The 16855-nt window shown below is 36.2% G+C and overlaps 3 protein-coding genes across 6 annotated transcripts; 1 reads left to right on the forward strand and 2 right to left on the reverse strand.

Moving 5' to 3' along the window:
* Positions 1–2169: 2169 nt before the first annotated feature.
* LOC120424538 (CLIP domain-containing serine protease B4-like) lies at positions 2170–3986 on the reverse strand. Of its 2 annotated transcripts, none has more exons than XM_052706133.1 (3): positions 3510–3986; positions 2474–3435; positions 2170–2412 (listed from the first exon to the last, which is right to left on the reverse strand). In XM_052706133.1, exons 1-3 carry the CDS (start codon positions 3568–3570, stop codon positions 2308–2310), a joined length of 1128 nt encoding a protein of 375 aa, XP_052562093.1. In that variant the 5' UTR covers positions 3571–3986; the 3' UTR covers positions 2170–2307. The 2 variants fall into 2 exon arrangements, with proteins under 2 accessions (XP_052562093.1, XP_039444635.1); XM_039588701.2 differs by having other exon boundaries at positions 2171–2412; positions 2474–3447; positions 3510–3984.
* Positions 3987–4099: 113 nt separating this feature from the next.
* LOC120424539 (uncharacterized) lies at positions 4100–4843 on the reverse strand. The gene has a single exon (XM_039588703.2). It carries the CDS (start codon positions 4779–4781, stop codon positions 4290–4292), a length of 492 nt encoding a protein of 163 aa, XP_039444637.1. The 5' UTR covers positions 4782–4843; the 3' UTR covers positions 4100–4289.
* Positions 4844–6842: 1999 nt separating this feature from the next.
* LOC120424521 (protein hemingway) lies at positions 6843–8066 on the forward strand. Of its 3 annotated transcripts, XM_039588680.2 has the most exons (4): positions 6849–7007; positions 7072–7587; positions 7651–7731; positions 7792–8066. In XM_039588680.2, exons 2-4 carry the CDS (start codon positions 7081–7083, stop codon positions 7843–7845), a joined length of 642 nt encoding a protein of 213 aa, XP_039444614.1. In that variant the 5' UTR covers positions 6849–7007; positions 7072–7080; the 3' UTR covers positions 7846–8066. The 3 variants fall into 3 exon arrangements, with proteins under 3 accessions (XP_039444613.1, XP_039444612.1, XP_039444614.1); XM_039588679.2 differs by having other exon boundaries at positions 6843–7007; positions 7062–7731; XM_039588678.1 differs by having other exon boundaries at positions 6846–7007; positions 7072–7731.
* The last annotated feature ends 8789 nt before the right edge of the window (positions 8067–16855 follow it).

A 16855-nucleotide genomic window follows, 5' to 3' on the forward strand; every position in this document is an offset into this window, starting at 1 on the left:
GATTTAGAGCGAGTTTTTCACCAATGTGAAACATGTCGTATCGAGGTGCTCCGATTTGAATGAATCTTTAATCGTTTGTTTGTCTCTATTTGAGATGAACATTGAAGTTTGAGGTCCAAAAAAATATGAAAAATCTGAAAATTGCTCGCATTTCCGTAAAATTTAATCAATTGCAATTCTCTTAGATGCATTCAAAAGGGGTTTTAAGCACTTCAAAATGTGCTATAAACATCCAGGATTAATTTTACTTTTTCTCATAGCTCCTAACTTTTTGCAACAGCCTTCAGCACCCAGACTCCCGTAGGTCAAAAGTTAGGGAATTTCATAGACTATAAATCAATGGAATTAACTTTTTGGCCAATCGCAGTTTTTCTCATAGTTTTACGATTTTTTTATAACAAACATTTTCCAACCTCAACTTTTGCCCTGTAACCCAAGAAGACGGGGCACTTTTTGGTCTCAATTTTTACATATTCGGAATCCTCGGGAAATTTTACGTCAGACTAAGGTGTTGGAATTTTGAATTTGACTGGAAAAAATGCCATTAAGAATTGATTTAATAAAAAAATACCATTTTGTCGGATTAGAGGAAAAACAGTTATTCGTCTACTTGATACAGCATCTGACGAGTTGATCACAGGTTAAATTAAATAAAACTTTTTTTTGAAATGTTTTATTTAATTATTTTCTAAATCAAATTCATAACTTCAACACCTCAATCTAATGTGAAATTTTCGAGGATTTCGAATATGTCAAAATTGAGACCAAAAAGTGCCGTCTTGTTGGCCTACAGGGCAAAAGTTAACGTTGAAAAATGTTTGTTATAGAAAAACCGTAAAACTATGAGAAAACTTGGATTGGTCAAAATTTTATTTCCATAGGCTTAGGGTCCATGAAATTCAATAATTTTTGATCTATGGGAGTATGGGTGTTGGAGGCTGTTGCAAAAAGTTATCAAGGTTTTAAAAAATTAATTTTCAACAGTAATTTGCAAAAGTTATGAGAAAAAGTCAATCCAATCTTAGATGTACAGAATATAAAAAAGTATTCACAACCATTAAACATTATGCACGTTTTGTGATGAAACATATCAACTATTTTTAGTTTGACAGAAACCTTGTACTACGTTTTGCTACAAAATGCTCATCAAAAGATGATTTCTATAAAAAGTTCTAGTTACCTAGGTATTTAAAAAACGTAAGTTTTAAAGAAAACCTGGATGTTTGGGTATCAAAAGATCGGAAATTTTATGCTCTTTCCTATACCACATAGGTTGACTTGTAAATCGTGGACCGATTTGGATGTCGGCGAATTTTCCGACGACGTATTTCCGGGTTGGTACGAAATTCCAACGAAAAATCTATATCGATAGAATACCCCCAACGGTGTTATACCCACTCCAAAATGTTTGTTTAGCAATTCTATGGTAATATATTGACATTTAGTTAAATTAAAAGTTTGAAAAATTAAGTTTTGATAAGTTTTATATAGAATTTCCAGAGTTATATAAACTGTTATACTAAGTAGTTATTAATCTACTTATTTATTTATGTTAATTTTTCGAAAGGTGTACAAACTTTTTTGCAACTTTTTTGATTTTTGTAATAGTATATGTTATACAACTTTTTATAGAAATAATCTTTTCATGAGCATTTTGTAGCAAAATGTTCGGCATGAGTTTCTAAACAATACGTAGTGCTAGGTTTCTGTCAAACGTTAAATTGTTTATGTTTCATCACAAAACGTGTATAATGCTTAAGGGGTGTAAATACTTTTTTTACATACTGAACATTTTAAAGTGCTTCAAAAGGCCTCTTGAATTCATCTAAGAGAGTTAGAATCGATCAAGTTTTACGCAAATGGGAGCAATTTTTAGATGTTTCATGTTTTTTGGACCTCAAATTACAATTACCGTTTTACCCAACTTACCTTTGTCGTAGAAGGCTCATATTTGACATGAGTTCATCTTATGTTTAGACAGCCAAACGCTGAAAGTTTCATCCAAATCGGAACACCTCGATACGACCTCTAGAACAAACCGAGCAGAATCTACAAATACTGCCTCTTAAGTATCGTTTTTGCAGATGGTTTACCGATCCTGACACAACCGATTTTTAACCTACTAATATTGAGAATTCTTCATTATGAATGTAATATTCTGAATAAAAACGTAATACAATTATTGTTTCAACAACTTTATTGGTTTTCACTTTTTGTAAAACTTCTTCCTGTTCAAACTTAATACAAGTACCTACAGATCATTTCAGCCATTCACCTGAGTTGCTGTTACGTGTTAAGTGAGCGACATTAGGGCGAATCGTCAAATTCTGTTTTCAGCACTGCATGAATCCACTTGATAAACGAACCCACTCGGACGTACACACCGGGAAGTCCTTCGCTGTCGATTTTTGACTATTCAAATGATGATTTTAGTTAGTCAAAGCATATATTTTAATGGGTTAATGAAACATACCTTCGCCAACGCATACGAGTTAAGCCCCACTACGTGGTAACGTCCCTGCAACTTCACCATCAACGGACCTCCCAAATCTCCCGTGCAATTGTCCCCCGTTTCGTCCCACGCACAAAACTCTTTCGGGCCCAGCTCAGCTTGGTGCCTCCGGAACAGAATCTGACAGTCCTTCTGGGTCAACGAGGTCACCGCGACTAGTTTACTGAAGGAGCTAGTCCGGCCAAACTGCTGTTTGTCCTTCTTGCAGATGTGAAAGTGAAGTTCCGTATAGTTGAACCTGTCACTGCCGGGAAGACACACCGGCCTGATGCGTTCCGTAATGTTAACCCGCTCGGCAAGACGGATTACGGCGATGTCCTTTCTTTCATGTAGAAAGACGTTCTTTACTGGGATTGAGACTACTTCTCGCTTGCGGAGGTCTCGACCACCTTCCGATTGGGACCACGTGGGAACGTCACCCAGCCGAATTCCGGACACCACCCAGAAGGGGTACGAATTGTGTATGCTGGAGATCGTGGTCAGTACGTGCCGGTCATCGATCAGAACTCCCTTGCTCAAAGTTTTCTTACGGGATCCTCCACCTCCGCTCGGATTTGTGTGTTCCAGGATGGCGATCCACGGGACATCGTCACCATTGAGTTCACCACACTGTGGCGCGGATAACGGCCGTTGCTTCGGTTTAACCGTAGTCACAACAACGTCTTCCGCGACCGTCGTTGAAGACACCGTGGAGGTCACTTCGTTTACGGCGAGCTCACTGGTAGTCACTTCAAGATCAACTACTTCCGTTGTAGTTGTGGTTTTTGGACGCTTTGGCTTCACCGTGGTCGTCGTTTCCGTCCCATTTGGAGCCTCCGTCGTTGACCACACCCTTAAATTGAACCGACTTCGAACGAAAGCTGGCACACTGGAAGTTTCCACCGATTCTTCAGAAGCATCATCGCTAACCGCATTAATAGTACCTGATTGAACAGCTGAAGATATTCACAAATTAAAAAATCCATCTTGAAGTACACCAAATCTTGAACAAACTTACAAAACAACGCTGAAAATCCTAATCCAGCCAGAAGTAACCAGCAAATTCCGCACTCTCTCATCCTTAATGGTCGCGAACTGCGAGATGCAGAACAACCGATCCAAAACCACGCACAAATGTAACTGATTAGAGAGTCCCCTCGGCAGGAAATCAACGCGCGGACTTCACCAGTGAAAGCGCGGAGAGGAGGTCGTCTTTGGCTAATCAAAATATTTCATTCATGAAATCGCTGTCGATCAGGGTTGAATTGGAACAATCAACAATCAAAGAAAAATTTCAAGTTTTGGCGATTACAAAATTCAGCTATTGAAGAAACATATTTCGGCTATGATAGAATACAAACAAAAGTCTCATGAATAACCCACAAATAACAAACATTTTTTCATTAATTTGGACAAACTTGAATATCAAAACAATAATAATATCACATTAATTTTAATTAAATAAGCTGAATATTCAAAACAAGTATTATCAATTTAATGTGTTTTTTTTTATTTTTCGAAAATACTTTCCCGTTTCATCACTGCCGAAACGTGTTATTACTCAACTTAATTGTAAAACATGCATAACAGATAAGGACCAGGGAATAGTTTCATTGTGGGTCAGTAATGCCGCAGAGCAAACTGATAATTTTATTTTAAACTGGCGCTGACTCGAATCTGAAACACTTATTAGTACACGGGTATATTTCCAAAGCAATAAAAAACACGAGAGAACACTTTTCATCAGAACACTTTGAATTTGGCCTAAAATCTACCAAGCTGTATAACTTTTCACATTTCACTGGCTCTCGGTGGCCGCCTCCGCTTCTTCCTCTTGGGGCTCCTCCGTCACCGGGGCAGGTTCCCTTGGCGCTGCAGGTTCCGCCGCAGATTCTCCTTCCCCTTCAGCAGGTTCCGGCTGGCCATCCGCGTCGGATGGCTGTTCCCGGGGACTTCCAGCGGGATTCACAACGGCAATCGATGGCACTAGCACTGCCTGTCCGTTCTGAAGATACCGAATCGAAACTGACGGAATTCCCTGGACGTGGACGGCCGTCACCGGAGGAGGTTGGATAGCCAACGATGGAACCACCGCTTGGTAGGCCTTTCCTTCGACCGTACTGAGGGAGTAGCTTCCACCGACCTGTTGCAGATTCACCGAGGCCGGAATGTCCTTTTCCGGGGCGCGAACCCACCACGGAGGTGGAGCGATCGGGTACCACGGATAGAGTGCCCCGTGGGTCAGAATGGCAAAAGCCGCTACCGTGGCCAAAATTGTCCACGAACGCATCGCTTATCAGATTCGGCGCACGTTTAGCCGAGTGAAGAACAGTTTAAACAAGTACTTGGTCGGGAAAATGCGTTCTATTTATAAGCAACGGAGAACCACTTCCAGTTTAGTTAATATTAATATATTCTACTAGAACGACTTGTATTACATGAATTAACCACAAAAGTGTGCAGAATAATCAAAAGATCGTAAAGAAGTTTAATTTAATCACAATTTAAATTTTATTTATCTTGCAACATTGTAATTAATTTGTTAAAAAGACATCAATTTAAAATTAATTAAATATTCCAACCCTAAATCTTATAAACACCTAATCGTAATCTTGCAGATATTTGCGTCACTAAATCACATTGACTAAATCAGTCATATCTTCCAATGGAACCGGTTTAGAAATCCAGTCTGGTCTGTCTGCTGTAACAATGAGAGCAAGTACCTGCGGGTGCAAATTTCCCGGAAAGTATATCAACCCACGTCGAGATTTGAGTCAAGGAGACCGGTTATTGAGTTAGAACTTTTGTTATCGCATTTCGCATCTGAACCGCAACGGAAGGTCGACCGGCCGGTGTCTCTGTGGAAATTTTATTTTGATGGTTGAAAACCGGCAGTTGTAGTCTATCAAAAGAGTTAAGGAATGGGTTAATAATCTCAATACCTACCAAAATAATCTATTTACAAATCCCGAACAGCAGCAAATTCCAAAGGAAACACCAAATACATAATACTTTTCTATTTTATCAATATCTACCGAATTTGCGTTTTAATATGCCTTTGAAAAATTGCTGAAGATAAGCTATTGCCAAAGTTTTGTATTATTTTTATTTTGTAATACGTGAAATGAACTAAAAATAACTTAAATTGCATTTTCCTGCGTTGACAGTCATTTTTTGCATTTCGGGGTCTTTTTTTAATATTTTGAATTTTATTGAAATTCTCAAGAGATTGGCACGAAACTTTGTCTCAACAGGTAATTTTGTTCCCTGATCACTAGGGTGGCCACAAAAATGACTTAAAGCGGAAAATTGTTTTTTTTTTTGTTTGGGTAATTCAAAGCATCTATGCCAGCATTGAGCGAAATTAAGATCCTCTGTAATTATTAAGTCAAATGTAATTACAAAAGCCGACTCGGTCCTAACCAGGTTCAAGTACCGAAAAAGACCTAATAAAAATAATTTTATGAAAAAAAAAAATTGAGCGAAATTGGTTAAGATTACCTCATTGCTATCCGACCCTAAAATTGATGAAAATAACGTTTTTTTACAAAATTTTTTTTTTAATCGCTTATAACTTTTTAGGAACGTTTTTTACAAATCCGGTATATTAAATCTTAACCGATTTTGCTTATATTCGACCCAGAGTCCTAAAGTAGCTCAAGGAAAAATATTCAGCTTGCGGAGTGCGGTTTTGAACGATCACGAATCTGAGGGTCAATTTCCGATATCTTGTGACGGAGGGGTGTACGACCCATTCAATTTTTCAACATTCGAAAATAGACTTGTTTTCAAGAATGTGAAGCCTGAAATTGTGATGATTGTAGTAAAATATTGTTCAACAAAAAGAAAATACAAAAATTCTTTAAAAATCGTGGAACATGTCATTAGAGGGGAAATTAAATGTACTTTTTATTCACATTTTTTATTCACGCCTTCCGTGAAATTGTGACAAATACGCTGCTCATACTAAATTGATTTAAAACACTCACAAAGTAGCCTACATGAAGGCGCATTCTAAAACAGCATGACCAAAGCATAATGCAACTAAACTCTACTTCACACGCTTGAGCTTACCACAATAATTATTCGATGTATGTTGGTCGCTGATTCCGAATGTAATTTAATTATGACTAAAACTGCTGGAATCATCAACAAGCATCAAATATATTCAGTTAAAAATTAATGACCAAATGCAACTAATCCTTTGGTTTATAATGTGAATCGGTAAATTTCCCGCCAACCTCAACAAAGCACCACGTGGTCAACAAGGCACGATGTCACATGGTCACACACGCGCAGAACCACCCACAATCGACAACGTGTGTGTTGTCATGGCTCAATGTGTTCCACAACAGAAGACATAATTGCAGTGTTCATGGTAACCGTAGGTTTGTTGATTCTCAACCCGAAGGCACCTCAATCCATTGAACAGTTCAGACAAACAAAAGTTCCTCTCTCCTTATCAAGTTTTGAAAATCTCTAATCCGAGCCCTATCTGACAGCGGTCAGGTTCAAGGTAGGTCATTACCGGCTTCGCAACCCGGTCTTTTCCCGATTTTGAAAAATATAGATTCTTACAGGTGTAAAAGATGAGCAAAAACGGGGACAAACAGGTTGACAAGTGCACATCAGTGACCAATTCACTGCTGCCGGATTCTAGCTCATGTTCCGGTAGTTCCGGCGATTGCTGGACCAAAATCAGCTACAGTCCGTACGGTGGTTCCGGGAAGCGTTCCGATCCGGTGGATCATGACGGGTTGAGTTCACTGTCTTCCGGGTCGTCGTCCTGCCATGAGGAACCACTGGACGGAAGATTCGAGATCGAACTGCTCAGTTCGGAACCGGAAGATTACGACGAAAGTGGGCATCTGTTCCACATGGACATCATGAAGAACAGTTTGAGCGATATATCGCTGCATTCTTCTACTAGACGAATCGGGTCGGGGAAGCCAGCGAAAGCTACCCAGAATTTGTCCTTTTCGCGAGCACGCGTTCGGGAAATCGAGCGTCACAATCAAATCCTGCTTCAAAGGATCATGACCAGCAAGCCAACGTTGAAAACGAAGCCCAAAAGTAATGCAACTCCAATCAATACGGTAAAATGGACAATAATTGCTCAATTTGAAGACATTCACAGCAAATCAAACAATTCCTTTCAGCCTGTCATGAATAATTCGCGAATAACGAGTGCAGCTGTCAATCGAAGGAAGAAGCAACGCCAAATCGAGATCGATAATCAGGTATGAAATAGCAATCACAACCAAGTTGAAGTTTACAACTAACGAATTGTAACGTTTCAGTTGTTGCGAAAGAAGCTTGAGAAGATTGAGCGTTCCCGGCGTACCGTGTGGTAACAAAGAAAACTCGAAGCTTATCTTTTTAATTTTGAAGAAAGCTAATTTCTTACTAGAAGTAGAATGACTACATATAGCTTATATACATCAGAAGCTTGAGGACTATCACTGCTCTATGCGCGCTTTTTTCGGACCAAGTATGTTGAAAAGTGAAGGCAAATTTTATAAAAACAATCTAAATTTGAGAGAAGTGAATAAAACATGTTGCACAAATTTTCTAACTTATTTGTTCTTGGATAAATCATACCGAAAATCGGAAACTGATATTGAGCAATTCCATGCCCTCCTTCAATATCGGTCTGAAAAATCAGAGGACAATTTTTTTTCAAGAAACTTCAAAACTTTGATGGAAATAGAAGTCTAATCAACTGAAAACAATTTGAAATCAATTCTCCTACGTTTAAGATCATATTCACCGTGTCTGGGATCAATCAAAAATGTTTTGAATTTTTTGTGAAAATCCGTTTAATAGTACAGTCCAGACTCGATTATCCGAAGCCTCGATTATCCGAAGTTACGATTATCCGAAGTTCGGTATCTGAAGGTTTGTATGTGACTTCGGTTAATCAAATCATGACCTCATATTTTTTAACTTTTAACATCAATCCCATTTTAGTCAAATTTGAATATCAGATTGCCTTTTAAATTAAAAAATGCATTGTTTTCAAAATTTTATCTTCGCCATTTTTGCCGACAACTCGTTTAAAAAATTATAAATCGTTTTAGAGTAGCTTTTGAATCAAACTTAGGCTCGACAGTCAAAAATTGGACAACGAAAAACAATTTTTTTCATGGTTCGATTATCCGAAGATTCGATTATCCGAAGATTCGATTATCCGAAGTGAAATTCATCCGAGGTATTCGGATAATCGAGTCCATTTTTTTCGAAAATCTATTTTTCATTGATTTTCAATAATCTGTTTATGAAGTTTTATATAAAACTTTTAAATTATCTATCTATAAAAAAAGAGAGCTATCCATACAAAAGTGCTATGAAAATATTTAAAAATCTGTACGTTGAAAAGCGAAGAGCTTGTTCATTGTAGAAGATTTGAAATGCATTCGAACGCACCCCAGCTGCAAGCCACGTGCTGACAAGCTGACAAGAATGTGTTGTCTAATTGAAGCAATTACACATATCGCACAATTAGAACCGAGCTCGAATCCGCGTCAACAATCCGTCCCCGTTTTACAGCTCTAGACGACACACGATCGTTATCGGTGCAATACTCGATCGGTCTGAGTGACTGTACTCTGCTCCTGGTGTGATAATGTGACGCTTACAGCAATTCTAGAGGCCGACAAGCAGGGAGCACGCTCTCGATAAGCCGTATGTCCGCGACTTGACTGTGTCTGACTAGTATTTTAAACCTTAATACAGCTCAAAAGTAGTCGTAGAGTAGTCGTTTATCTCAAGCTTATCACCGTGCGTGCTAGTGGGGACAAATTTGTGATTTGTGATTTGTTTTCTTTTTATTTCTCTTGTATCTTTTTTACTATCCCTTCTTGCTTTCCTCACCTCAATGAGGAAAGGCTATAGAATCACTCAAAACTTCTTAACAACTACTTAATTTGACCTCCTAGACCCACCTTAATGTATACATATCAACTCAGAATCAAATTCTGAGCAAATGTCTGTGTGGGCGGTTGAATGTTGAACAAAATAATTGAACTCGATTATCTCGGAACCTGTTGAACCGATTTTGTCCGTTTGGCCTCATTCGATCCGTATTGGTGTCCCCTAAGTTACTATGATGTTAAGTTAAGTACTTTAAACAACAAAACGATCTTGAAAGAAACGATCTTGAAGATCGGACAACCCTATCAAAAGTTATGGTCACTTAAGTGTTTTTATACACTTTTTTGAGGCCAGATCTCAAAAATTCTGATGAAAAAGTTGTCCGGATCTATCATACCCATTGGATAGGTATTGAAAAACCTTTCCAACGAGCTCAAAAGGATTGAAGATCTGACAACGCTATCAAAAGTTATGAGCAATTATGCTAAAACATAATTTTGACGGATACAAAAAAGAATGAAAATTGCTAAAGATCCGGCTGAGGCAGCACTAAGCTTTATGGAATCAGCCTCGTTAGCCCAAGCTTTCTTCATGTTATGGCTTTTATGGCAGAAACCTAAGTAACGCTTTTATAGCATTTTGTATGCATGTAAGCTTTTTCAATTGATTTTAGGAGGAAGGCACCAACCACCGAGGTGGTTTAAAATATCGTTTTTCTTGTATTCCTGCATTCTTGTTTTGTTTTCTTTTATTAGTGTATTATTTAACTAAGCGTTTATATTATTGTACTAAGCATTGTCCAGTGTTGTTTTTCTTTAAAGGTTGTTTTTTATTATAAAACCAGTATTTTTTAATGGTTTACATGAATTATTTTGAATTAGCCAAACATATTTAAGATTTGACAACCCTTTCAAATGTTTCGAGCACTTTACGGCCCATGTCCGCATAAATGTACCATATGCATTTTCTCTATTCTTGAGTTAACAATTATTCTTAATAAAGTGAACTTGATAAAATATGTAGTATGAGGGTGGAAAAAAAGTTTTGTTGTTTTGTTGCATTTTTCTGTTCTTTTGTGGATCCTAAACTTTAAATAACGCTTGGTTCATCCTAAATTTAACCATATTTAAGTTCTTCCAACTTATATCAATCGTCAACTCAGTAAGATCGGCCCGCGGTCAAACCTTTGAACTGTTGTTTGTTACATTTACGCAAAAGTGAACCAACCGATCAAAAGCCGCTGTTGCTGCTAGCTGTTTACACAGCAGGTCTTTTGAACCGTTTCAACCTTTGACACGATCTACAAGGCTCCTTCGGCAGCAAGCAATCGCGCTTTGCTCAGCTTTATCGTTCAGAGAGACAGATCTGTATCGCGCAATCATATACAGCAGGGGTGCTCAAAGTTTTTGAAGGCCGGGCCAAATTTGAAGCTCAAATGAGCTTGCGGGCCAAATTTACAAAAAAAAGGTTGTTAAAAAAGTAAATTAAGTTATTTTAATGTAAAAGATTACATTTCTGTAATGTCTTTTCAAAATAATAGAAACCACAAAATAACGAGTTACTATCGGTATTGTTGTTTCTGGTATTTGAAAAAAAAAAGTTCTTAGCTGAATGTACTTGTGTTTAAAAAAAAAATAAAGTTTTGTTTTTATACTTCGAAAATTGTTGTGACATTACATGTTGAACAATTCTTCTATAAGTTAAGTGTGGCTAATGAACAATCGTTGAGATCCAGAATTTGAACATTTCAATGAAAAACAACTTTTAGAAAATGTTTTAAGCTTCCGTATAGTTAACCTGCAATCATTTTTTTCAAAAAAAAAAGCGAATCAACATTTATTTATTTAATCGAAAATTCACTAAAATTCAAATTATTTTTAATAAACCCAAACATGCTCAAATGATTTTAAATGCAAAGGAATGCATATTTAATTAATTTCAGCTAAATGCACTTAAATTTCATTTTTTTTTAGTTTTTTGAAAATACATTTATGCTCCTGGTTTTTTGAGTCAATTTTTTAATAATGGTGGAGGGTGGGTTGATCGACGAAAGCTTTGTAAAATATTTGCTGCAAACTTGTCTGTCTGCTTGTCTGCCTGAATCAGTTGATAGTCAATCAGATTCGTTATCTAACTGTAATGAGCTCGAATCCCTAAGGAAGTGCAATGTAAGTTTGAGGGTGACTTGTAAATTAATAAAGAAAACTTTTATTTTTGCAACTATTACAGAATTCTACCTAAGTCAAACTTAAACGTTTTTTTGATATTTCTAAAAATGTTTGATGAAAGTTTTGACGATATTTACTAGTTTCACTCATATTGAAACGTGTGAAATTGTTTTAATTATAAAATATTTTGAACAAATTATTTGTATCCTTAAGTGGGGATCAAAATATTGATAAACCATAAGTTTCTTTTTATTAACAAAAAAATAAAAAAGATTAGCATATAAAAACTTAAAATAAACCATAATTTTGAAAAAGTATAAAATCACTTTACAAGTGGTCAACGGGCCATTTTACATGATCATTAAAAATGGGTCCGCGGGCCACAAAATATCACATCGCGGGCCACGTTTGGCCCGCGGGCCATACTTTGGGCACCCCTGATATACAGGCTCATGTATGGTGTATGGCAGAACATTTCAAAAGGGATAATTTTCGAAAAACTTTGAAAATGTTAAAAATGTAGGAGGTTTCAAAAGTGTTTTTAAAATGTTACACAACATCTACAATTTGTCACGTTGAAATATTCCTGCAGCACACATACCCTTTAAGGTCTGAACGAACACTCAGGCGATTGTATCGTGCCTTTGCGGCTGGCGGCAGGTTGGAGACTGGACCGACCGACACGCTCAAAGGCACATAACCTACCCGCCCGCCCGAGTTGAACCCAAAACGCAGTCCTTCACGGTGTCAGTCTGTTGCGAACTCTCGCGCCACGCGTGCCTCCAACTCCGTCCAATCGTCCGGCCGATTTTTTACTGTTTTTGGTTTGTAATAACACTTAGATTTCCATGCTTTGAATCTTAGTTTTTATGATTAAAAATTATTCTAAAAATTTGATATAGAAATATCTAAAACTAGTAAAGTCGCTGTAAAAATTTGATTTTTTTAAACCTCGGTCGTCCAAGTGTTACAAGTCCAAGTGTTTGTTGGATTTTAAATGAACGATTACTGAACTTGATGTCTGAAAATTGCACTTTGTGTCTTCAAGCGGTTGTTGTATAAAGTTGCGGGTCGTCACGACGTCTACCAACATCGAACTGTTGAGTGGACGCAGTTTGTGCAACCCAGTTCTCTCTCTCTGTCTCTTTTCTTTGAAAGGGGGTGTGTTACTAATCAGTGCAGATCGAATTGAACATCACGACAGTCGCAATCTACATTAGTGCACTTTAGCATAAATCCTATCTCTCGTAATTTGCGTGTTTGTGGTGTTATTAAAGTGTGTGTGGACTTTAAAACTGTGTTGGTGATCTCAAACCTGAGTGTTGTTTTTGTTTTGCTTCTTCGAGATTGCTTATCAAAAGAAGGACTTTGATAGTGCGAACTGTGAACTGTGCTGTGCTGTGGGTGATTCCATTAGGTCATTTCTGATCGTTTTTAGAAGTAACTGATAAGACTATTTGCTATTCAAAAAAGATTAGTTACAAATTCCGGCAGGTTTTCAGAATAGTTATATGATTAAACGCATCATGCAAAGTATACGTTTTTAACTTTATTTATCTATTCAGTCTTCCTTTTTCATATACATTTATTCAGTTAATATATTAACCACCATCGGTGCTAAATTTGAAATACTAGCAATTTGCTTTATTAATAAAATAAATTAACTTTCGTTATTCAGTGATTTCTAATGTAAGAGTTCCTAAATTCACAAAAGGGTAAACTTAACACTAACTTACAAACTATAAAGAGAGCAGATCAATGTACAAAAATACTGCAAAGAATTTTATCGAAATGCATCAATTATCTTATCGGACATAACATCCAAAGTGTCAATTTCGACTAATTGGTGAAGTTCACTACTACTAAACCAGGAAGAAAGATTCAGAATAGTTTTCAGGGGTGCAGAATACTTCAATCAAATTTAAATTTAATCTACACTATTTGGCCAGTACATTTACACTTTTTCGTGTCAAATTGACCTCTTTGGACTCGTACAATTTCTTTTTAAAATCTATTTTTTGCTCTTATTTTGTTTTCTTTTGTAAATACAATCCAGACTGGGTTATCGAGAGTATTACCAAATGCATTTTTGGATACCGTAAATCGGTGTAATTTTGTTACAATCAAGATTTTTTTAACAAAATGAAAAATACGAATTAAATACAAACGGAATGATATGTAACCATACTGTGCTTGGTGGAGAAGTATTAAAAGTATCTCGGGAAGTAGTTTTTAACATTTTTTTAATACTGTAAAATGGGAATATTTTCTCAATGAAAATGATTTCGAATCGGAAACCGGAATGCATTACCCGTTTCTTCGGACAACTTTATACTAAGAAGAGTTGAAAAATCTATGTAAAAAGTTGTAACTGTTGTTGAAACAGTATTCAAAATATTTTTTTTTTTCAGATTTATATAAACAATGTTTTGATAGTTTCAGTAGAACAAGATTCTTAGTATACAGTGGACTCTCTCGTTGTCGATATTGAAGGGACCATCCAGAGCGGAGGTTATCAAATCATAGAACGAAATATCAAAGCAATCTATTTGAAGGGACTGAAAAAATGTATTGACAGCTGGAGCAATGTTGATATCGAGAAGATCGACAGCCAGAAATCTTCTGTATTTGGGAAATTGATTAATCATACTACAAAATTAGTTTCGGTGGCAACAAAAAAGATATTGTTATGTTAAATTTCATTTCTAATGAATTTTAATCAAACCTGGAACTTTTTATTTACTTAACCTATACATTTTATTAAAGGTTTAAAAATATTTCAAACATACATTTAAATTTGAATTTGTAAATTATACATTAAGGGTTAACAGTAACATTTCTAATTGCAATTTTTTCGTAATACATTCAATTGAAATTTGTAAGAAACACAGTAACAATCAAAGTCAGCTCGGTTTACTCAATATAAATTTTCAACGAACTATTTTTAAAGCTCTACTGAAAAAAAAAACTTTTTTAAAAATATGTGCATGGGCATTGTGTGGGTGTCCCCAGCATCCTCACATTCTTATAGTAAATACATTCAGTCAGAATCACATCATTCCCCCCTAACACGTTTATCAAAATAGGCTTCATTACGCATTGTTTTTGATATCTTTTATATCAAATCTTTTTCTTTTTGGCCTTAAAATTTGATTTTTTTTAATTTTATAGCCTTTTCCCATTGAGGTGAGGAACGCAAAAAGTTAAAAAAATGCAGCATTGGGTTACTAAGATGGGTAATTCTCCACCAACTCACACGAAATCGACCCCTCTTCAATTTTCGAGAAACTTTGCTCTAAAGGGTAATTTTGGTCCTTTGTCACGAATTCGAGGTCCATTTTTCGATGTCTCGTGACGATGGGGCGGTACGACCCCTTTCATTTTTCTTGTTTTTTACTAAGACACGTTTTTCAGTGATTTGTAGCTCGCAACCGTGAAGAGATAGAAATTTGGTGTGAAAGGAACTTTTGTGTAAAATTAGACGCCCGATTTGATGGCTTACTCAAAATTCCGAAAAAACGTATTTTTTATCACAAAAAAAATTAAAAAAAAATGTTCTAAAATCGCTGCCATTTCCCGTTACTCAACTGTCAAAAATCGTGAAACATGTCATTTTATGGAAAATTTAATATACTTTTCGAATCTGAAATAAACCAAAAGGGTCATTTCTTACATTTAGAACACATTTTTTCATTTTAAAATTACGTGTTTTTTCTAACTTAGCAGAGTTATATTTTAGGGTGTAACAATGTTCTACAAAGTTGTAAAGCAGACAAAAACAAAAAATATATATATAAACATAAGGAGTTTGCATGAAGAATACAAGTTATCATAATTTTAGAAAAAAGTTATGATTTTGATCATTTTTCCGAATTTTTAACCCCAAAAACTCAATCGTGTGCTTTTGAAAGTATTTTGTTCGGAAAGTTCAACTAATTTTGCATAAGAATGACCCCTTGGACGATTGTTGTGGCTTGTGCACAGCTTGTATGTGGGAATTTTTTGAAAATAAAAAAAAACAAACCGGATACACTCGGAAACGGAAACGACGTAACACCTTATAATGTGGCCCTCTTAAACCTTGCGGTTTCGTCAACGGATCCACAGGCGTGTATCGTTCTTTTTGCGACAAGACTCCGCCTCCCGGGTCTCCTAAGTGTGAAGGTATGGGCACGGGGAGAGGGCACCGAATACCTATATTTATACTTAGAATTTTTTGCGTCCGCCCCGGGATTCACCGGATACACTCACTCATCACAAAAATATTGTTTTTGAAAAATAAATCTGATTCTTGCAATGCACGAGTCACAACAATAGTCCAAGGGATAATTCTTATGCATCATTAGCTGAACTTGCCGAACAAAATACTCTCAAAAGCACACGATTGAGTATTAGGGGTTAAAAATTCGAAAACTGGTCAAAAATGGTCAAAATCATAACTTTTTCAAAAAACTTTTGTGTAAAAGTCTGATACAACTTTGTAGAACATTGTTACACTCTAAAATGTAACCCTGCAAAGTTAGAAAAAAATGTAATTTTAAAATGAAAAAAAAATGCTCTAAATGAAAAAATTACTCTTCTGGGTTATTTCACATTCGAAAAGTACATTAAATTTCCCATAAAATGACATGTCTCACGATTTTTGACAGTTGAGTAACGGGAAATGGAAGCTATTATGAAACTATTTTTTAACTTTTTTTGATGACAAATACGATTTTTCGGAATTTTGAATACGCCATCAAATCGGACGTCTAATTTTACACAAAAGTTCCTTTGATATCAAATTTCTATCTCTTCACGGTTGCAAGCTACAAATCACTGAATCACGTGTCTTAGTAAAAAACCAGAAAAAATTAAAGGGGTTGTACCGCCCCACCGTCACGAGATATCAAAAAATGGAACTCGAATTCGTGATCAAGGACCAAAGTTACCCCTTAAAGCAAAGTTTCACGATAATCGAAGAGGGGTCGGGGCAACTGCTGTGTGAGTTGGCGGAGAATGACCCAGATCTAAACTTCTGGAGTTTTTTTTTTTGAAAAGGTCCAATAAACCAAATTTCCAGTTTTTGCTTTTTGGATGTTTTTGAAACCACCTTAAGTCAGGGGTATTAAAAAACACCCAAAAAGCAATAAGTGAAAATTTGGTTTATTGGACCTTTTTTAAAAAAAAAACTCCAGACTTTATTTTTGTTTGTTAAATTTCATGTTACCTATAGTATGATACATATTCAGAACATTATCAAAAAACAAAAAAAAATATTTTAAAAAGTCTCAGGATATTTGAAAATCAAGCTTTTACTTTAGAACGCATCAGCTTGAATGTA

The sequence above is a fragment of the Culex pipiens genome, chromosome 1 (assembly GCF_016801865.2).
Source record: "Culex pipiens pallens isolate TS chromosome 1, TS_CPP_V2, whole genome shotgun sequence".
In the NCBI taxonomy this organism is placed as follows: Eukaryota; Metazoa; Arthropoda; class Insecta; order Diptera; family Culicidae; genus Culex; species Culex pipiens.